This window comes from Ammospiza caudacuta, chromosome 11 (genome assembly GCF_027887145.1).
Source record: "Ammospiza caudacuta isolate bAmmCau1 chromosome 11, bAmmCau1.pri, whole genome shotgun sequence".
NCBI classification, from domain to species: Eukaryota; Metazoa; Chordata; class Aves; order Passeriformes; family Passerellidae; genus Ammospiza; species Ammospiza caudacuta.
Window position 1 is genome coordinate 6,927,836 of NC_080603.1, and position 20,925 is coordinate 6,948,760.

At 43.5% G+C, this 20,925-nt stretch overlaps 1 protein-coding gene across 1 annotated transcript in view; it reads left to right on the forward strand.

The window, feature by feature from the left end:
* PAK2 (p21 (RAC1) activated kinase 2) overlaps positions 1–20,925 on the forward strand; it is a 39,746-nt gene that overhangs the window by 11,736 nt on the left and 7,085 nt on the right. The window contains exons 2-9 of the mRNA XM_058812002.1: positions 9,814–10,021; positions 15,071–15,171; positions 15,628–15,778; positions 16,345–16,376; positions 16,737–16,844; positions 18,114–18,246; positions 18,665–18,728; positions 19,181–19,229. Coding sequence (XP_058667985.1) covers positions 9,838–10,021; positions 15,071–15,171; positions 15,628–15,778; positions 16,345–16,376; positions 16,737–16,844; positions 18,114–18,246; positions 18,665–18,728; positions 19,181–19,229 — 822 coding nt within the window. The 5' untranslated portion in view covers positions 9,814–9,837. The remainder of the gene's footprint in view (positions 1–9,813; positions 10,022–15,070; positions 15,172–15,627; positions 15,779–16,344; positions 16,377–16,736; positions 16,845–18,113; positions 18,247–18,664; positions 18,729–19,180; positions 19,230–20,925) is intronic.

A 20,925-nucleotide genomic window follows, 5' to 3' on the forward strand; every position in this document is an offset into this window, starting at 1 on the left:
CCAAACTCTACAGGTGCCTCATGTGGGGCAGCCTTTAGTCAAATAACTTTTGCTCTGGAATGTGTGGTCCCTCCCTGCCTGTAAATGTCAGCTTTAATTAAGAGAGAATCTCAACAATGAGATGCAAACCTTCTTTTTTAATTTTCATGTAAACTTTCCATACTTGCCCTTTTCCCTATTCTCCTTTGATCTTTAGAAAACCTCAGCTATAAAAATAAAGACTGAGAAGTGTCTGCTAGGTGGTGAAATATGAGTAAGCACAAACACCCCGACTCGAGTCGTGGATTTGCATGTGCCGCCGGCTGCCTCGTCTGCCTTTAGTTGACTCAGGATTTTCAGCAGGCAGAAGAAAGATAATTTCCTTGTTCATTGCTGAACAGGCTGGTTCAAACACCTTGGAGCACGTGTTATCATGATGCATCTTTGCACAATGGTTCCGTGAAGGAAAACTCTGGCTGCGGGCTGGATAAAACAGAGCGTGGCCTGAATTTGGTGGGTAGGAGGCAGCTCCCCAGCCCTGGGGCCCAGGCTGGGAATGGATCCCTTGGATCCCTCTGGTTTCATTCCTCCTCCACCAGGCTCCTCAGATCTCTGTATTCCTGCAAGGGCTGCCTCAGAGAAAGGTGAGATTGGTGTTTGTGTCCATCAGCACATCCCTCTGCCTTGTGTCTGTGTGCTGCTCTCATCAGCTGCCTTCCAAAGTGAGTTTTCCTGCCACATTTAGGGGAAATCAGGGAAATCACTTCTGAGGCCCATCTGGTGCTGTCACCTGTGGTGTTTGAGGTCTTTCAGAAGCAGTAAAGCAGAGAAGAGGTTCCTGGTTTGCTGGTGGTGAAATGCCACCACAGTTCAGCAGAGCCACATTTGTTTCATGAAGCAGAAGTGATGACTCGGGTGGGCGTTGGGTGCTCTGCAGGGTTCAGGGGACAAGGTGAAGATGAATCACTGCTCACAGGTGGCCCCAGTTTTCAGTGACCCAAACATCATTCATTTGCTATTACTAATAGCTAATAACTTACTGGTTTTTACCAGGACTCTTGCACATCTGGGCCAACTCAGATTTTCCCTGTTTATTTTTTTCAGCCATGATCCTCCTCAAAAGACTGAGATCCCTTTTTGATTTCAAAAATGACATTTTTGCAGTCTGGTCGCTCATTTTTGGTGCAAGACTTTGCACATCTGCTTTATGGAGTCAATAATTGCTTCAGGTTGTAATGGACTTCGGCAGTGGGTTTGAAGAATATTTTCCTTTAGGAAAGCTTAGGAACCCTTTCAAATACCCCTCAATACACATTTGTCTTGTGTAACTCAGTTCATGATAAGCACATTTATTACAGTTTTGGCTATTCCTTTTTCTGTTCTAAAGATAATTTCCTCTCTGCTTTTTTTATTCCTTCCGCTCAACTATGATTTTTATCTTCTTTTTTCCCCTAAATCTCTTTATCACTTGGCAATTAACAGTTGTTTGTGCTGTGTTTTCCTTCTGTTTGTGTGACTCAGCAAAAATCCTAAGGAAATTAATGGGTTGGAAAAAGACAAATTGGAAAGAATTTAGCTGGGTATGTTCTGTGTGTCATCCAGTTGGATTTTGTCAGGCCAGGCTGAGGTTCTCCTGCACCCTTGTTAGGAGTGGGAATATTATGTGTTTCCTCTGTAGCAGTAAAGGGAAGAGGCAAGGAGGGACCTGATCTGATTATAAACTTCATATAGTTTATAATCAGATTATACCATTGGTAGTTGGTTTGGTTACTGTGTCTCTTTGTAAATCTTAATGACAGATTGGTTTGGCTCAGATATTTTATATTTCTGGGGTTTTTTCAGCTGTTCTCTCAATTGCATCGTTTGAAGAGTGAGTGTCTTGCTGAGGCAAGGAGGGACCCGACCTGTTTATAAGCTTCATGGTAGTTAGTTTGGTTACTGTGTTCCTTTGTAAATCTTAAAGATAAATTGGTTTGGCTCAGATATTTTTTATTTCTGGGCCTTTTTTCTGCCCAGAATGCAGTTCTCAATGATGCAGTTCTCTTAACTGCATCATTTGAAGAGTGAGTGTCTTGCTGAGGCAAGGAGGGACCTGACCTGTTTATAAACTTCATGGTAGTTGATTTGCTTGCTGTGTCCCTTTGTAAATCTTAATGATAAGTTGGTTTGGCTCAGATATTTTTTATTTCTGTTTTTTTTTTTCAGCTGTTCTCTTAGCTGCATCATTTGAAGAGTGAGTGTCTTGCCTGTTTGTGGTTGTAAATCTGAGCTTGGTCGGAGGGTTTTAGGTCAGCGTAGGTTCCTCTGCGCTCCCTATAAAGAAAACTAAATAAAAATAACTCGGTTTTCACGGGTGTGTGGTTTGGCATTGACCAAATCCTCTTTTCTGAGACCCCCTAAAGCTGGAAGGAGAGGTTCCAGCACATCCCATGGAAGTGGGTACCTGCTTTTCCAGAGGGCTGGCTCTGAGCATCCGCGGCTGTTTCCAATAACCGTAGGTGGAACAGATGATCCCTCTGCCTCTTCCTGGCCACTCTCACAGTTACTCTTCTCCATGCTTTTGCACGAATCCTCTCTTGGCAGGCAGAAGATCTAGGATTATGTTTGCCAAGTCTGCAAGAAAGCAATTCTTTGTCTGCCTCTGCTGGGTTTTTTTTTTGCACGGTTTTCTCAGTTGAAATGATGAGATAAGTATTTTCAGGCTCTGAAGGTAGTCTCATTCTGTTCCAAAAAACTCCTTTTTGGAGCTGATTAAATAAATCTCGTGGATCCAAATGCTTCAAGTTGGAAAGCTAGACATCCCAAAAGACTTGTTTTGTTTTTTGTGGAGAAGACAGTCTGAGATGTGCTGCTTTTGTGAATTTTTCTGCAGCAGTGAAATAATTTCAAGCTGCTGAGCTGCTGAACTAAGAGGCTGTTAGTGATGGGGCAGGAAGCTGTGGCTAGGTAGCACCATCTGAATAAAAACTTGTCAGAAAGCTGCTTTCTGCTAATCCCTGGGAGGAAGTGAGCTATAATCAGCACTAAGTGAGCTAATCACAGGAAATCTATTGCTCAACAGGAGCCTTTGAAAAAAAAGGAGGGGGGCAGGGAGAAAAGAAGAATACCCATGGATATTTTTCATTTTGCTTTTGGACACCAAAATCTGTTTGATCTAAGAAAATCGAATACCTGATGAAGTAAGGATCCCTCCAGTCTCCACTTTAAAACTGCACCTCTTTTCCAGAATAATGAAGCGTCAAGTCTCCTCTCTTCCAGTGTGGTGATTTTCAGGTATTAGGAGGCGGTGGTGTGGGGAGGCTGTGTTTAGGCAAACTACCAAAACCACTGGAGGCCTGGGGGGGATGAGAATGAGTCTCTAGGCATTTTCAGCAAGGATTTTTATGATATAAAGCCAGAGTGGGACATGACTACCTTAAATCTGTTTTGCCACACCAGTCTTCCCTTGGAGCATCACACACCAGCTCTTGTGTTGTTCTGTGCTCCTTTTCATGTGACGCCTTGTGCCCTGGAGATTTCTTTCCCGGACACCTCCTTTGCTCTTTTCCTCTGCTCTGGCTGTGGCTGTCCCTGATGCAGTGACAAGTGTGGCCAGTGGCCCCATGAGGCCCCCGGGGCTGTGGTGAAGGCTCTGCCTGGAGATCTGCAGTGGAACCCTGGTGTCCTCTGCAGGGACTGCACCCACCAGCAGCCCTTCCTTCATTTCTGGCCTGTTCTCTTTTCTTCAGTTCCTTATCTCAGCCACAGGCAGTTTTGCTGTGTTGCCTTCAAGCTGTGTGCATGGCCCAAGTGTTTCAGGTGTTGTCCCAAAAGTGTCCTGCAGCTGTAGGGGCACATTAAAAGCAAAGTGGTTGTTTCTTAATGCCTTACTAGCCTCAAACTTGTTACTCCTCCTTTTTGCCAAATGGACTTAAATGTGATGTTTGTGCTGCTCCTCCTGTGTTGTGCTGCCGATAGTGAATGAGCTGAGTAATATTTACCTGCAGTGAAGAGCTGAGTTCGGTTTGCAGCTCTCTGAGGCTCCTGTGACAGATTTATTTGATGTATTTCACTGATTCTGCTCAGAGATCAGTGGCAGTGTAAAGCACAGTACTGTGTGCCAGCAGCAGGAATTTAGGGACATGTTATCACGCAGCTCTAATGTGGATCTGTTTTGTTTTGGTTTCTTTTTCCAAGCAGTAGCCTGGTGTAGTTCTGCATTGCATCCCAGGCAGTGAAATACAGGTGCAGCCTAGACTGCTCAAATACATTAATTTGAACATTGTAAGAAGACAAATTCAGGTCATTGTGGTGTGAGAACTTCCTACACCAGCTGTTTGGTTTGGCACATGGTGCCATCTTCCTACCCCTGCTCAGGGCTTTGTAAAGCTCATGTGAGTGCACTGTAATCCAGATTTAAAACTGAATCTGCTCAAATACAACTGCTCCAGGGAAAATGTGAGTGTGCACTAATAGCAGAATGATTGATTTCTATTTTGTTTTATTTCCTTTCATCCTTTTATTCAATTTTCCTTTTATTTCCTTTCCTTGTCTGCAAGCCAAGTTGGAGAAGAAAAATGTTTGTTTTTTTCCAGAGTCAGGGGGGCTGAAGGGCAGCCCAGAGCTTCAGCTGGGATGGGAGTGCGTGTCAGGCTCCATCCCCATCACGAGGGAGCTGGGCTGGCACCAGAGCTGTGCTTAGGAAGTCCTTCAGGAAGCAGCCAGCTTTATGCTCACACAACGGGAACTGGGGGGGACAAACAACAAAAAAGGGCAAGTCAAAGCCAAAGCATTCATGACATGCTGCAGCAGTGTGTGTTTGTCAGCTTTGTGAGAGCACTGCCCAAGCCTCACTTCGGCTTTTACTCACTGGCAGGGTTACGTTTCTCTGGGTGTTTTCCCACCAGGGACAGGAGTGGCTGTCTCTCTCCTGTGACCTGTCCTTGACCTTGGGTTTTGGGGCCCTTTCCATCCCCAAAAGAGGAAAGACAGCGAGCAGCAGGATGTAGATTGTAAAAATGAAACTTGGAGCATGTGAACGTGGTGGGCAGGTCCCTGCAGGGGCTGGGAGGGGACCAGAGGTGGGTTCAGCCACACGAGGAGCTCCCTGTGCTTGTCTTGCCTCAGCCTCTCTGGGCAAAGGTGGGGAGGTTGATGGTGCTGAGTTAACTGTTGGACTCAATGATCTGATGGGAGAGAGGAGTTGCAGTTGTGAGGAGCTTCTCCAACTTCTCCAAGTGTTGGTGGTGAGGTATTCAGGACACCCAGACCCTTCTGGACCCTCTCTGCTGCCTCTGCAGAAGAGCACATTTGTTCTTTGGCTGTGTAGGATGGAGAGAGCACTTCATTTTCACTGCCCCAGTGCAGGGCAAGAAACTTTTGTCCAAAGGAGGAAGGAGTGTCCTATACTGGGGATGAGGACTGAGAATCAGAGCCCTGTGGTCACCTGTGACACACAGGGCACTGGCACCTGTGACTGTGTTTGTGGGTTAAGCAGCAGAACTGTGGGGAGAAAAGCTTTTAGCTTTTTTTGTCTGTCATTTTGGGCTGCAGTTGTGTCCTGTGGTGGGACTGAACCTGTCTGAAGGCTGTAGTTAAGTGTTATTTGCAGCTTCTCAGCTTGTCTCTGTGGTTCAATCCATTGCTTTCTAGTTCTTGTACTAAATGTAGTGTGAGTGGTGGTTGTGGGGGAGCTGCTGATGTGCTTGAATACATTATTATTACTGGCATTTCCTGCACTGGCAAAGATGAAAGTGAATCCCTCTTCCTTGTATTACCTTTAGCATATTTTTGTAGGGCTGCTCAAATTCAGGTTAACTATTTGAGTAAATGTCTTTCAGCCAAGCTAAAAAACCCATCATTACTTGTGTTGTCTGATTGTGTCAGAGAAATATGAGCCTGACATCCCCTTTGCTGGGTTACAGATTCCTGGCAGGCACTGGAAAAAAATTCCCCATGTCTTTGCAATTCCCTGCAGATCAGCAGGGCAGGCAGTGGGTGATGGTGCAGGAGTGATTCTGTCTGGCTGCTGCTCTGAACAGGCTCCTTCTCCTCTTTGGAGGCTGAGACAGCAGAAACAGAGCTTTGGGGGTATTTACACTCTTCTTTTATTTTTTTTTCCATTTTTCAATCCCTGCTCCAGTCATTGTCTATAATGCCAAACCTCTGTAGCCATTTCCAAGAGCTTCCTGACACTGTGGAAACTTTCCTTGCATGATAAAGGCAGGATAAGGATAAAGGAGATGGGAACTGCTCTCCTCTTCAGCTGAGTGCAGAAGAAAGAGGGCTCTTTGGATTTGAACCTGGACAAAATGATTGATTTTTCACTTCCCATGATGACTGAAGAATCAGAACTGTGCTTCATGATGTTCTTGGCCTGAGTGGATCTGTTGTAATTTATTTAAATGATGAATTGAAAGCTTTGAAATGGACCTTTGTGCAAACTAGGTTTGAATTCAGCACTTTATTTTATTAATGATCTTTGAAATGGCCACTCAGAAATTCTACCATGTCTTGTTAAATAAATCACAGTTTAAATTGTTCCTTGCAGCTGAGGTTTTCCTAGACCACAGATTTAGTGAGCTGGAAGGGTTTTGGTGCTGGAGGCAGTCCTTGAGGTGGGAAGCTGATGCCTGAGCTCTTTGTGTCACTGCAGTTTGCTCTACCAGCCCCACAGGTTGTTTTTCTGCTTTCCCTGAGCTCCTGGGCTGTACTTTGGGCAAGGTCAAGGATCTCTGTGAGCACTTGGACAGTCAGCAGCTGATCAGAGCTGCAGCTCTCAGGGTTCTGCTCACATGCTCTACACCAGTTCCTTGGAGCGCTGATTTCCTCCTGTAATAAATTTGGATTTCCATATCCTTCCTTCCAACTTGTTATTTCTCTTGAGCACACAAGATACTAAGGAATAATTTGTTTTTGCTCAAGACTGAGTATGTGATGAGCTGCTTGTCACTGAAAATGAAGATTTTTACTAGAGTGAGAATTTGATTTTAAAATTACAACAGCAGAAGTGCAGTTGGTTGATTTTTTGGGCGTGTTTCTTTTTTGTTTTTTTAAATTTGTAGTCTGAATATCACATGGCAGTGTTGTTAATTTAGTGACTGGCCTCTCTAAGGGAGTGTGTGGGGAACTGCTGTGGGTTTGGAGTGCCAAGTCTGTTCTTGTCCAGTTTCAGGTGCAGGTGAGTTATCCTTACATCCTGCTCTTGCCCTTATCAGACACCTCAGAAACACTGCTCAGATTAGGGAAATAATAGGGTTTGCTTTAGAAAAATACAAAAGGCCACTCTTGATGTTGTTTTCTTTGCCCAGTATACCATTTGGGCATACAAGTTATGTGATGCACTTATTTATCTGCTATGGTTTATTTGGCTGTCTGATTGCATTTGCTGCAAAGAAGACATTTTTTGTTTTACCTGTCCCCATTTGGATACCTAATGATCTTATATCCACCTTTTTTCTGAGTTTTGATTCACAGAAGGGACATAGATTATGGTTCCCTGTATTACCATCACTCCAAACTCAACTTGAATATATATCTATATATACAAATATATATATTCATATATATATATAAATATATAAAATACATATATGAATATATAAAAATACACATATGCATATATATGTATAGGAATATATACATATATATGGATATATCAGTTTGATTTGGTGGCTCTATTATATGTTAATAAAGGAAATATCTTAATTGATTTATACATCTCAAATGGGTGGCATGTCCTTGCTGCAGTGTCTTGTAAGGGAAGCATTTGCAATTAAAATCCCTGTGGGTTGGCTGCTCAGGCCTGCTGTTGGATTGCAGGATACTTAATTTTTGTACCCCATATTATGGTGGAAAACAAGAAAATCTTGCCGATAGCTTGCAACACCTGAAATAGCAATCAGTAAGTTGATTTGGAAGAGTGGTGGTGTTACTGTTAGGTTGGATGTGCCACACACACGTGGTCAGGGTTTAAGAAGAAAAAGGTTTTTTATTCTGTGTGTTCTTTAGCTTATATACTCTTAATAAATAAAGTGTGATCTTAAGTCATTAACTACATCACAATAACTTATTATATTTATTGGTATAAAGCAATTTGCATCAATATAGTTGGCAAAAGTTTGACAGAAATTTAATAAGACACCTGTACACATCTACTTAGGCACGTAGTCTAGCTTACAAAATTTTTCATGTATTTTTTCTAATCTGTTTCCATGCTGACAGCCTTGTCTTCTTCTTTGCTGTGGATACACTTGAAAATCATTAATTGTTATTTCTTCTATTAACTCAGCTTTGCTTGCAGGCCAGCTGTGCCTGGTTCACAGGTGCATCCCTGCAGCCACGTTCAGGTGGCAGGTCTGTTTATAATCCATCAGCAGAGAAGGCTCCAAGGCAGGGCTGTGCAGGTGGGTGCTGCACAGCTTGGAGTGCTCTTCCTGCTGCCCTCCAAGCCGTGGAGCAACCAGCACATGTCCAGTTTCTGCTGTTCTGCCAGAACTTGTGCTGCTTGTGCCTCTGATGATATATTACAGAAATTACATTCTTTCATGGTCATTTATGGGAATAATTATCGTTAATCTCCTTGAGCTTCACAACATAAACCAGAGTGCTGCTCCAGTCCAGGCTGCTGGCCTGACTTGTGTGTCTCTGTTGGGGTTTGGCAGCATTCAGCCAGCCTGTGAAATGGCAGGGAATGACAGCCCACGTTGTTTTAGCTGTGCTGCTGGGCAGGATGCAGGTGTTGTGCTGTTTGGAGCACAGTAACTGACAGGGGATGGCACTGCCTTGCTGTGGCTCTCGTGAATGGCACTGATCATGTGAGTCATGCCTTGAGATGTGATGGGGAAGCTGGTGGGCACCAGGAGGCCATTCATTTCCCAATGAAATTCCCATTTCCCTCTCCAACTGTTGTGAGAGAAGGAAGTCAACACAAAGATGTGTTGGCTCCTGTCCCAAAGAGGTAGCTTGTCATTTGAGGGAACAGAGGAACTGAGGGTACATTTGTTACTGTTTGTTACCTATCATTGAGAAGTATTTTCTGTACATCTTTCTTTGTGCTCTTTACTCTGTAGCACACAGGCTGCCTGTTTCCTGGTAATCAGAACAAAAATCCCTGAAATACTCCAAGGAGGGAGGAAGTGTTAGCAGAGATCTTTCTGAATGGGGAATGTGTCACGTAGATGTTTTATTGTGCTGTGGTTGCAGCTCCAGCAGCTGTTTGTCCGTGTTCTCACTCATGTTTTTGTTGAGGATTCAGGGGATTGTGGTGATACTATGTGTTATTTTCTGCACGTGGAAGAAGTTTGGCACCGAGTGGGGAAGCAAAGCAAGCCTCATTCAGAAGTGGGTCCTGTGGATCTCAGTGCTGAGCTTTTTAATGTAGGCTGTGTGACTTGGGTAGAGATGTTTTGAGTGCCACTTAATGTGGATAGTGACCTGAATTATGACTTACAAACATAATCTGTTCCTTTGTCTGATAAATGACAAGAAGGGAAGGCTTTTTCAAAGCTGTTTGGTACTAGAGCATGAAGCTTTTTGGACTAGAGCTACCCCCAAAGGATGCTGTACTTTGTGTGAACAGAACCAGATTTGGAGTTGTTCATTTGGTCTGGGTTACTTTTATCACTGGAAATGTTTGTGGCTCCATCCCACAAATGCTGCTGCTGGCACAAATGAATGGGTGGCCCAGAAGTGGGAATGAGGAAGGGATTTGCTTCCTTTGGTGGAGGCGGCAGTGTCTGCGTTCCTCAGAGTTGAATTCACGCCTCCTTCCCCTGTGCCAGCAGAAGGAATGGTACATTCATGTACTCCATGCTCTTTTCCTGTGTTCAAATCCCATTTTTTTTTCTCTTCCAGGGCTTCCCCTAGCTATTGAGAGCCATGTCTGACAACGGAGAGCTGGAAGACAAGCCCCCTGCCCCTCCTGTCCGCATGAGCAGCACTATCTTCAGTGCAGGGGGCAAAGACCAGTTACCAACCAACAACAGCTTTAAACCCCTGCCCTCTGTCCCAGAAGAGAGGAAACCCAGGCATAAAATCATCTCCATATTCTATAATGAAAAAGGTGAGATGCCTCCTTTTCCCACTCCTATTTTTATTCTTTACTCTCCTTGTAAGTTTTGGTGGTGCTTTAGATGTCAGAGTCCAGCCTGTCCAAGGGGATTGGAAAAGCAGCCCCTGTTTGTAATGCATTTCCAAACAGCCCTAATCAATGTTTGGCATTCCTGGGGATCATGGTACTTAGATGCAGATTTCTGATTCAAACTGAGCACCCAGCTGCTTTGGAAGTTAATTCATGTTGCTGGTCATTTATGTGGCACCTTGAGGAGGAAAAAAAGTCAGTAAAGAAGTAGTGCTGAAGGTGCAGTTGCATGAAAGAAAACTCAGGGAAATTACATATTTTTGTCTGTGGAACTGCACTGTTAGGATTGATTACTAGTGGAGATAAACCTGGATTGTTATAAAAAAGATTATTTCTGAGAAAAAAAGTTGCTATAATGAATACTAGACTGTATTTGTGTGTTATTTGTCCTCTTTTCTGTATGGGAAGTGCATGTAGAGGTCTTTATCCTGGCTCTCCAGAATGTGTGTCCGTGTACAATAAAACAGTGCATAGATAGAAACACTTCTAACTGAGATGATAAAACTGCACAGAGACTTAAGCCTGACCTAAATCTGCTAAGCATTTTATTAATCTGCTGGTTAACATGACTTTTAATATGCACCTTGGAGAGAACCCTGCTGCTCTTGATGCCTTCTGTGCTCTTGGCTCCTTGTGCCTCTCTGCTGGTGTGCTGGGCAGGACTGGTTCAGTCATGCTGACACAAGTTTGGTTGTTTGAAGAGATTCTGCTCCTCTGGTTGATTATTCTCTTGGCTGAGTGTTTTCCCCAGGGCTGGTTTTCACTCTCTCTCAGCTGTGTGAGCAGCTCTGCAGCCTGCCTCTCCCTGGAGATCAAACCCAGAGAGACAGGTTTCCCTCTGTTCCCAAGGCCTGGCTTTCTGCTCTCAGCAGTAGAAGGTGTGTTTCCTTTTTTGGAGGATGGAAGGATTTGGCCAGTGTAGCTTCTGGAGGGAGAATATTTATTTCATTTATTGTGAAATAGCCTGTCTGTGGCTGTAGCAGTGGTGGTCTTTCTACTGACATGGGTGAGCCCCAAAGTACAAAGTCTGCAAGGAGAGCATGAGAAGCTACCACAGGTTGGTGGCAGCACCCCAAGAGAGACTGCAGCCCTTGGGATGCTGAATTTGGGTGCTGAAGGTGGCAGGTCTGGGTCTTGTCAGGTCAGTGCAGTGCTCTGTGTCTGGAGCAGGTTCTGCCTTAGTCCCTAATCAGTCCTGCAGAAATGGGTGTTTGAATGTTTTGTGGACCAGAGGGAGGTCACGGAAGAACGGCAAGAGGAAATCTTGTGAAAGATCAATGGATGTAGGAAGATTTGGAGTTAGGAGCTAGGATGGGCACTTGTCTTTCTTTATGCATGTTGCATTGGTGGCTCAGAGCTGATAGCTTTTACAGACAGGGATGAAGTATTATTTGTTGTTTATGTTGTTGGGTTTATGTTTGAAATCCCACGTTAAGGAAGGTTTTCCTTGCTCTGAATTAGTAATGAATTATGAATGCAAGTGAGAGCTTTTAGTCATTCCATGGCACTTTTTTTTCTCTTTTCATTTAGATGGTGGATTTGTTCATTGCTGGAATGGGGAAGTGATTGAAGAATTATCTAAAGTTGTATTGGCTCATCTAAAGTTGCTTTGGAGTCCTTTGATGATTATTCAGACCACTCTAGATATTGACAAGTACCAAGTTTAGGCACATTAATCTGCATATTTATTTAGCATCTACCTTCTGATACTTTGTGTTGCAAACTGAAAGTAGGAGAAAAGATTTCTGCAGAGAAAACTACATTTTAGAGGAAATGAGTGTCAGTTTGTGTTTTCTAGATGTTAAAAAGTAATTCAGCTAATGTCCTCCTGAAAGAAAAGCAGGCTTTCCTGCATGGCAAGATATTAGGAAAAATGAAAATTGAATTACCCAAATTAGAGAAACTATCTGGAAGTTGTATCTTTTTAATTTGGAAGAAACTTGTCTATTGCATGACCTGCAGCAAGGCTAAGATAAATATCCAAAGAAGGATTTTGGCCCTCAAGTCTGCAAAACTGGCTGTTGAGTGTGAGCAGAACAGAAGTGGGCACAGTGTCTTTCTGGCACTTACACAATGGTCAGATGTTAGTTGTTTTGTTCATTAGCATGGCTGGGACACACCCTCCCCAGAAATGCCCATTTAAATCCTTCTTTTCTTTAAATTCAGCTGCTGGGAAGCTTTGCAGAAATATTAACTTTATGCTCAGATTTAAAAAATACATTGGGACTGGATGCAAAATAATCTGTCAACCTGGGGTAGAAATTTTGTCATGGGAAAAATGTTTCCAGGCATTGTCAAAGTTTAACAAATCTCTCCAGAAATGTTCAGTTTTCCTTTTCAGAAAATGAAAAAATCCTTGCCATTAACCAGGAATGTTGTTTGGCTTTGTCTGCACATCTCTGTCCATATGATTTTGCAAGGTCCCTCCTGACCAGCCTCATCTGCTCCTGGATCCTCTCTTGGGAGGTTCTTGTGCTTTGGGGGACTTGCAGATGAAGAGATTTAGCAATTACACAGTTTCTGTCCCAAGTCTGAGCTAGTTCTGTGCTGAAATAATCCTAAGGGTTTGAAGGGATTATTTAATCACCAGTCATGGAAGATTTTTTTCCCCCCTGGTTCCATTGTTTAGGATAAATGAAGTGATAGTCATCTTCTTACTAGAGCACTTTATTGCCATGAATTTTCTTGGCCTGACTTCTGAAGTGAAAGGAACCTCTGTGTGGTTTTGGAAAGCTTTAAAATAGACCCCAAAACCAGAAATGTTTGTCTTTGAGCAGAAAGCACTGAAGGAGGTGCTGAGGGCATCACCCAGATCCTGCACATCACGTGTTTGGGGGCACATTTCGGTGTGGTTTCAGCTGGAGCTCAGCAGCTCCAGGTGCACATCTGGAATCAGCTGCCTGCTGCCTCCAGCTGTTGGGAAACAGCTGTGCTTCTTGAATTCTGTATGGAATTTGGTTGGTGGGAAGCAAGGGCAGCCTGAGGAAGTACTGAGGCTGACACCTTGCTGAGTGCCTGTGGCTTCACTGGGGGAAGAGTCTGCTTGTATTTGAGGCATCTTCTTAATCAGACAGAGCCTTTCTTCAGCTCACCAAATCCTTCCAAAGGACCTGTGTGTGTCTGCAGGGCCAAGGGCCAAATTTGAAGCCTGTGGCTTCACTTGGGGAAGAGTCTGCTTGTATTTGGGGCACCTTCTTAATCAGACAGAGCCTTTTTCCAGCTCACCAAATCCTTCCAAAGGACCTGTGTGTCTGCACAGGGCCAAATTCTGGATGCCATGACCAATAACAAAATGATCAAACACCCATTTCTGCAGGATTGAAGGGCTAAGGCAGAACTTCTGCACTGCACAGCACCCAGACCTGCCACATTCAGCACCCTCAGTGGGCTGGAGTCTCTTTTGGGGTGCAGCCGCCAACCCGTGGTAGCTTCTCATGTTCTGCTTACAGACTTTGCTCTTTGTGGCTCACCCTGTGCAGTTGGGAAGGAGCATTGCCCTGCACTGGAGGGATTCCTGTTTCAATCTCAGGGCTGGGAGGCAGCGTGGCCTCACCATGGCCTTGTTCTCAGAGCTGAGGATGTCCTGCCAGCACATGACTCACCGGGCTTGCCTCTGGCTGGGGCTGTTTGTTTGAAGTGCTGCTCTGCTGTTCCTGTGGGCAGAGCAATGGCTTTCAGTCTCCTTGCCTTGCCTACTCATGGGATCTGTGTATTTTTGGAAGGAGTGGGTTTATTTACCCAGCACATGCTGAAGGGTTTGAGCACCAGCTCCTGTTCACTGCATGTCAAGTGCTCCCAAACAGGAGCCTTCCTGAGAAATACAACTTTATATATATATTTATATTTATATTATTCTCCTTTGCTTCCACATAAAAACCTGCAAGAAATAGATCAGAAATGGTGCTTCCCTTGCTTCTCACAGCAGTGAGTTTCTCCTGTGTGTTAATGAAACATCTGACAGCCTGTTTGCTTTTTGGCTCTGCCCTGTGCAGCCATATTAAAGATATCCTGTTTATAACAGCCGTGTCTTTCCACGGCATTGTTCAGCTCCAGCAGCCCACATGGCTTTTCATTCTGAGTATTGTCCTCACTCCCCGTGCTTCCCTTCCCAGCAGGAGGGGATTTCACATGGATTCCTGCCTCTGAGCAGCACCAGCTTTGCCTGCTGTCTAGTAACCAAGAGAGTGCTGCTTTACCTGCTTTTTCTATACTCAAACAACAGGACTTTTAAGGTGAATTTAGAAACAAAGCAGAAAAATTAAATTAAAATAAACCCCCCTCCCTCCTGAGCCACACCCTGAAAACTCCCAAAACAAACAAACAAAAATCCAAAGCCTGAGGTGTTAGAAAATATCTTATAAATTCAATTGACTCTAGGTTGGATTGTGCATGTGGTCCTTCTAATTATTTGTTCCTGCTTCTGGTACTTATTATGCTTCCCCCACCTTTAATTTAAATTAGGTAATTGCTCTGAGGCTATAAACTCTTATCTTCATCGCAGGAAGTCTTAGTTTGCATTAATTACCTTGAATTGAAGTAGTGAGGCAACTGAGTTTTAAGTGTCTTTAGGGTGAACTTGAGGTTGAACTGAAGTTGTCTTTTCTGCTGTTCTTAATCTATATTAAAATGTCCTTTTTTGCATTGTAAACATTTAATATGTTTAGATTTCATGTGCTCAACTGAGCACTCAGGTGCTCTTAATCTCTTATTTTCTTACTGCCAGAGTATACATTATTTGAATGGAACAAGGAATTACAGAATCCTAGCACAGTTTGGGTTGGAAGGGAATGAAAACTCATCCAGTTCCACCCCTGTCATGGGCAGGGACACCTTCCACCATCTCAGGTGGCATCAAGCCCTGTCCAGTTTGGCCTTGGACACTTCCAGGGATCCACAGCTATGCCAGGGCCTCCTCATCCTCACAGGGAAGAGTTTCTTTCTAACATTGAGATCTTTGAATGTCTTTTTCAGGAAGCAAGAAGAAGGAAAAGGAAAGGCCAGAAATCTCCCCACCATCAGATTTTGAACACACCATCCATGTTGGCTTTGATGCTGTCACTGGAGAGTTCACTGTGAGTATTCCTGCCTTGGAGCAGCTCAGGGAACACCATGGGTCAGTGCTGCAGTGAAGCCAAGGCAGAGCTTTAGAATAAAGTGCAATTTAGTCTTTGTTTTTACCAAGGAGCTGTTTTTCCTTTGTGCTTGCACAGCACACTGTGACCTGTTAGTGCTTCTGCAATGCCAGTGGCACCTGGGAGAGCCCTCCCTGACAAACCCTCTTCAGTTTGCTTTATTTACTGGGTAACACTGGATCTGCTGAGTGTTTCTGTGTTCCCACTCCTCACATCTGGCCCAGCATACCTGGAGGAATTGTGTCCTGTGATCTGTATTTCCACCTTTGGCTCCCCATCCTACTCATGTGCTTAAGGCTGTGCACGTTATGCTTTTATAGAGGGAAGAAATTTGTTTTGCTTTCAAAAAACCTTTAAAATACAAAAAGGATGCCTTAAATCCCCTATATTTTTCAGGGAATGCCAGAACAATGGGCTAGGCTGCTGCAGACCTCAAATATCACCAAGCTAGAACAGAAGAAAAACCCCCAGGCGGTACTAGATGTGCTGAAATTCTACGACTCCAAAGACACAGCAAAACAGAAATATCTGAGTTTTTCTGCTCCAGGTGAGAGCCTAGTGTGCAAGACACTGGAGTTGGGAATTTGGAGCACTGTCTTCCTCTATGTCAGAGTGATAAACCAGGTTCAAGTGCTAAAATCAAGGTGCATTTCAATGAGGCACAGATATACAAAGATGGATTTAAAACTGACTGGAAACTGGCGTTGTCCAGTTAATTTCCTGTTTTAAGTGGAGAGGGGAAGAAAGGGAACTGCATCATTCAGAAGAGCAGCCAAAATGAGCTTGAATGGGCTGTGTTTATCAAGCTGGGGCTCTGGGACTGGGATGAACTGGTTTTGTGCTGGAGGCCTTGCCTCCTCACAGCTGGCTCTGAACTTGATGTCACCAGCTGGTGACATCAGCAGTGCAGAATAATTTGTGCCTCCTGCATGGGGGGCTGAGAGAAGGACTGTCCCATAAACAGGTGCAGTTTTACAACCTTTCTTCCAAATTCTTTCCAAAAGTAGCTTAGTAATAAAGCTTTGTAATATTCTTACCCTGTACTTGACAAAGTTCGCTTTTTATTACTTCTTTTCTGATGATTTTATGTATTCTGCTATTTGTCCTGTTTAGAAAAAGATGGTTTCCCTTCAGGAGCACCAACGGTGAGTGTGTTTACTATTATTTGGATATTTTGTGGTGCATACAAGTTCAGGTTTTCTGTACTTGTAATATCCTGAATCTTGAAGTATTAAATTGTGTAAAGATTAAAAGTATAAAAATTAAGAATTTTTTTTGTGGAATAGAAACTTAAATTTGGGTGGTCAGTCACATATTTTACTGCAGCAAGTGTTTGAGTCAGATAATAAAATGTAATAACTGAAGGATAGACTGAGTGGTTTAAGTTATTTTCTTTTGACATAGGTAAGAATTATTTTCTTTTAATGTGAAGAAAAAAAAGTAAAATCTTTAATACTGTGGGAGAGAATTCATTTATCTTTTTTTAAACTTTGGTAAAAATGTAGACCAATGCCAAAGGTTCAGAACCATCAACAGCTGTGGCAGATGATGATGAGGATGATGAAGAGGCTCCTCCTCCTGTGATTGCTCCACGGCCAGATCACACAAAATCGGTGAGCAGCTGTAAAACTGACAGACCTGCATTTCTCAGCATTGCAGAACTTCTGCTTTTTAGGAAAGTGTTTTATTTGGGCAATAAGGTGCTGTTAGTTTTTAGGGGAAAGTTCTGTTTTTTGAATTTGCTAAGAAAATACCTAATTTCTGAGTATCAGTTGGATTAGAAGTCCTGTAGTTAATAGAATCATAGGATCATTTAGGTTGGAAAAAACCTCTCAGATCATTGAAATTTGTCAATTTGTTTGTTAGCTTGTGTTGAAGACATCCAGTTACGCTTATCCTTCAACTCAAGATGTGAGGAGAAGGAGGAGGAGGAGGATTCTTATTCCTAAATAAAACCTGTAGGCCATTTGTGTAACTTTCTGCAGCACAGTGATAAAGGTGTAATGTATTTGCTTTCCTTTATTTGATTGGGTTGCAGCGTGGTAGCCCCTCCAGGTACACCACCTAAACCCCAACCAATGCAAATTTTAGATTTGAAAGCTTATTTCCCTCACAAAGCCATCAGCACTACAGGAACAGTGAAATGCTAGAGAAGATGTTAATTAAGTTTTAGGGCAGCCCCTCATCTGCACACCTTGGTAATGGTGTCCCAGGGGTCCCACTTAGTCAAGCTCCTTCTTTTGGCTGTGGGAGCTGTTCATTTTGCCTCTCCGCTGCCCACTTTTCCCAGGAGTGCAAATGTGAATTATGTTTATTTGTCTAGGGAATATTGCTTTATAATTTCCTACTCTTGGGATTTAGACATATAAAAGGTGAGAGATCCAGAGCTGGATATTTCTGGAGTAGCTGTGTATATCTGTGTACAGCTCAGGAGGAAGTTAAATAAAGCTCCAAGAAATTAAATCCCTTAAAAAAACCTTAAATTGGGGACAATTGGGAAATATTTGAGAATCTTATCCTTCTTTTCATCGCAATCAAGTATCTTTTTCCTTCAGATCTTAGTAGAGGTTGATCTCACTATTAAATAGTGATTTCTGCTCTGTTAACTGGTATGGGTTATAAAGAATAAGCAGATAAAAATCTGAGGAACCCACTGTGGAAGCCCCTGGCATCCTCTCTGTTCAGGAGATGCCTGGATCTCTTTGAGGGGTCAGTAATGTTGCCAGCATCTTGTTTTATGGAGCTTTAATGTGTCTCAGCTCTAATTTCTGCCTCCTACCTGTTATAAAATGTTGCTTGGGGATCTTTGAGGGCTGTGGTGGGTTTCAGCTGCAGGTGAGTGGTGGCAGAGCAGCTGCTCAGGTCTCTGGTGTCCCTTGCAGATTTACACCCGCTCTGTCATTGACCCCATCCCTGCCCCGGCCGGTGACACCTGCGCCGACAGCGCCTCCAAAGCAGGGGACAAACAGAAAAAGAAAACCAAGATGTCAGATGAAGATATCATGGAAAAACTACGTAGGTGCCTTCATTTCAGATAAGCAGGGGAGCAGTGGGAGAGTTTTGGCCTCAGCCTTGCTTTGTGTGCAGTGCTTGGGTGGCTTTGTGTGCAGCAGCGCTGGCTTGGAGGGTTTGTAATGCTTGGAGCCCTGTGGGGTGGAAATTAAGGACAGAACAGGTTTGGGATTGTATCATACATGCACATCACAGTGTCACAACAATCAAACCATAGTAACAAAATAGTTTCTGCTGTTGCTTGTTCCATAATCATCTTGGTGATGATTTTTCACTGTGTTAATGCTCCCCTGAAGCTTTGGCTGTTGATGCAGCAGCTTTGCTACTTGAGCTGAGCCACTCTTGTGTGTATCTTGGTCAGGCCAGCCCTGCTGTTGAGGGGCAGTGAGATTGGACTGAATTTTGATTGGTTTTTTTTCAGGCACTATTGTAAGCATAGGAGATCCCAAGAAGAAATACACCAGATATGAAAAAATTGGGCAGGGGTAAGTATTGACCCCAACTTTTATCCCCAGTGAGCCAGTGTTAGCAGCAGGGTGCTGTTCTCTGCCTCACACCACTGCCTGTGCAGGCAGAGATGTTGGCTGCATTCAGCAGTGATAAATCTCAGAATCCCACTCTAGTTAGGGTGGGAAGAGACCTTAGAGCCCATCTCTTAAAGTTCCACTCCCTGCCATGGGCAGGGACACCTTCCAGTATCCCAGGTTGCTCCAAACCCTGTCCAGCCTGGCCTTGGACACTTCCAGGGATGAGGCAGCTGTGACCTCTCTGGGCAGCAAAAGTAAAGTAAAGAAACAGTGAAGGCATCACTGGAAAAGTGGTGGAAATTTTGAATTGAAAACTGAAACAATTTTGTGTTTTTGACTTGGCTGTTCATGTGTGTGTTTGTTACACAGGGACATGCAACTTGCTGTAACATTTTTCTTTCTCTTCACAGGGCTTCAGGTACAGTTTTCACAGCTATTGATGTGGCAACAGGGCAGGAGGTAAGATTGCTGTGTTCATTTTTTGTTTAAATGTTCTTCTGTAGGTGGCCAGAATGATTTGAGTGATTTCCTTCAGCGGCTCCCATTGTTGCTATCACCTCTCAGATCTGTTTGTCATAGTCAGTTTTAACAATGTGCCTTGTTCTATAGTAATCAGATGGTGAAAGCTAAAAACAGAGATTTGTCTTTCCAATGAAAAGCAGAGAGAGTGAGATGTTCCAGAAGTGAGTTTGTAAAATGGTTTATCCTTCAAGAATTGCATGCATTGTTGTGTTATGTTTTCAGAAATAAAATTTTGTTTAGTCTTTGCACACTTGGCTGTGGCTGTCTCTAGGGAAGCAGCTTGTCTCATGTGATGCCCTCAGAATGTCTTCTCCATATCCTGCTCTTTGCTTTTATCCCTTGGTTTCTCCAGTGGAATTGGTGGCATCAGGAATACTCTGCATGTTTGTCACCCACTGGCCATACCTCGGGAGACAGAGGGCTTTTGGGACTAAGAATTTAGGAATTATTTGGCTTTGTTTAACTTCAGATTTCCTTCATTTTCTTTCAGTGTTTTTATTTAAATTCTTTCCTAAATTTTCCTTTAAATATCCTCAAGCAGGCATTCTTTAGGTCACTGATAAGTAAATGTCCTTTCAGCAGTAACCACATTCAGCAGTCCTGCAGTGGAGGAATACATCTTGATGCAACATGAGCCTTGCCATCACCTCAGTGTCTCTTAATTTGCTCTCTACACACTGCAGTATTTCATGTCCTCTTACTGATTGTAGAGTGAATTTTGGGGTCCAGGGCCTTTCTTTGCCCTGCTCTGCACTTTTCCAGGCAGTTGATGGCTTGCAGCCTTCATGCAGTGCTCAGATTTCCTCTGCTTAATGCCTGAGGACAGAGTTAGGTTTGTTCAGTAAGAGGAACACTCGTCTTAGAGCTACACAGTGACAGGACAGGAGGGAACAGACAAAAATTGCCATAAGGGAAATTCTAGTTAGATATTAGAATTATTTCCCTCTCAGACAGAATGACTTGGCATGGCACAGGAGCTCAAGAGAGGTTGTGGAATATCTGCTATTGAGGTCTCCATTCCAAAATCCCACAAGACCCTGCTCCACCTCCAGTCATGGTTATTTTATCACTCTGTGCTGCAGAATGATGAGAATTTCTTCCTTTAATGTCCTTGGCAATATAACAACAATCATTTTTACAGGGTTATGTTGGTTCTTATGTTTGGTTTTGGAGTCAGCCCAAGCTGTCTTGCAGAACTCCAAACTGCCTCCTCAGAGTGTTGGAGTTAACAGAGCTGGGATGATTCTTCTCCATTGTAAACTCTCTAGTGCTTGTCCTTGTTATTTATTTCCTGGACGAGGTGGGCCTTTATCTTCCCTTTTCTGTCTTGGGTAGTTCATTAATGGCTTTGAGAGGAATTTCCTCTGCCTCCCAGCATTCCTTATACCCAAACACCAGTTTGGTCAGAATAAAGAACAACAAATTGCTTCACCTTGCATTAGTGGGCTCAAATTTTCTCTTTGAGTGCTACAGGATTCTCTTCTGCTTCAGGCCTGTTGATATGGAATTGAGTGAATACCCTTCTGTCTTCTGAATGCCCTTTGCTGTTTGGTCTGGCCTTTCTCACTGTTTGTGGATCCTTTCAGCTGCAAGAGGATGATGTTGGCCATGGGTGCAAGTTGTGTGCTGATCA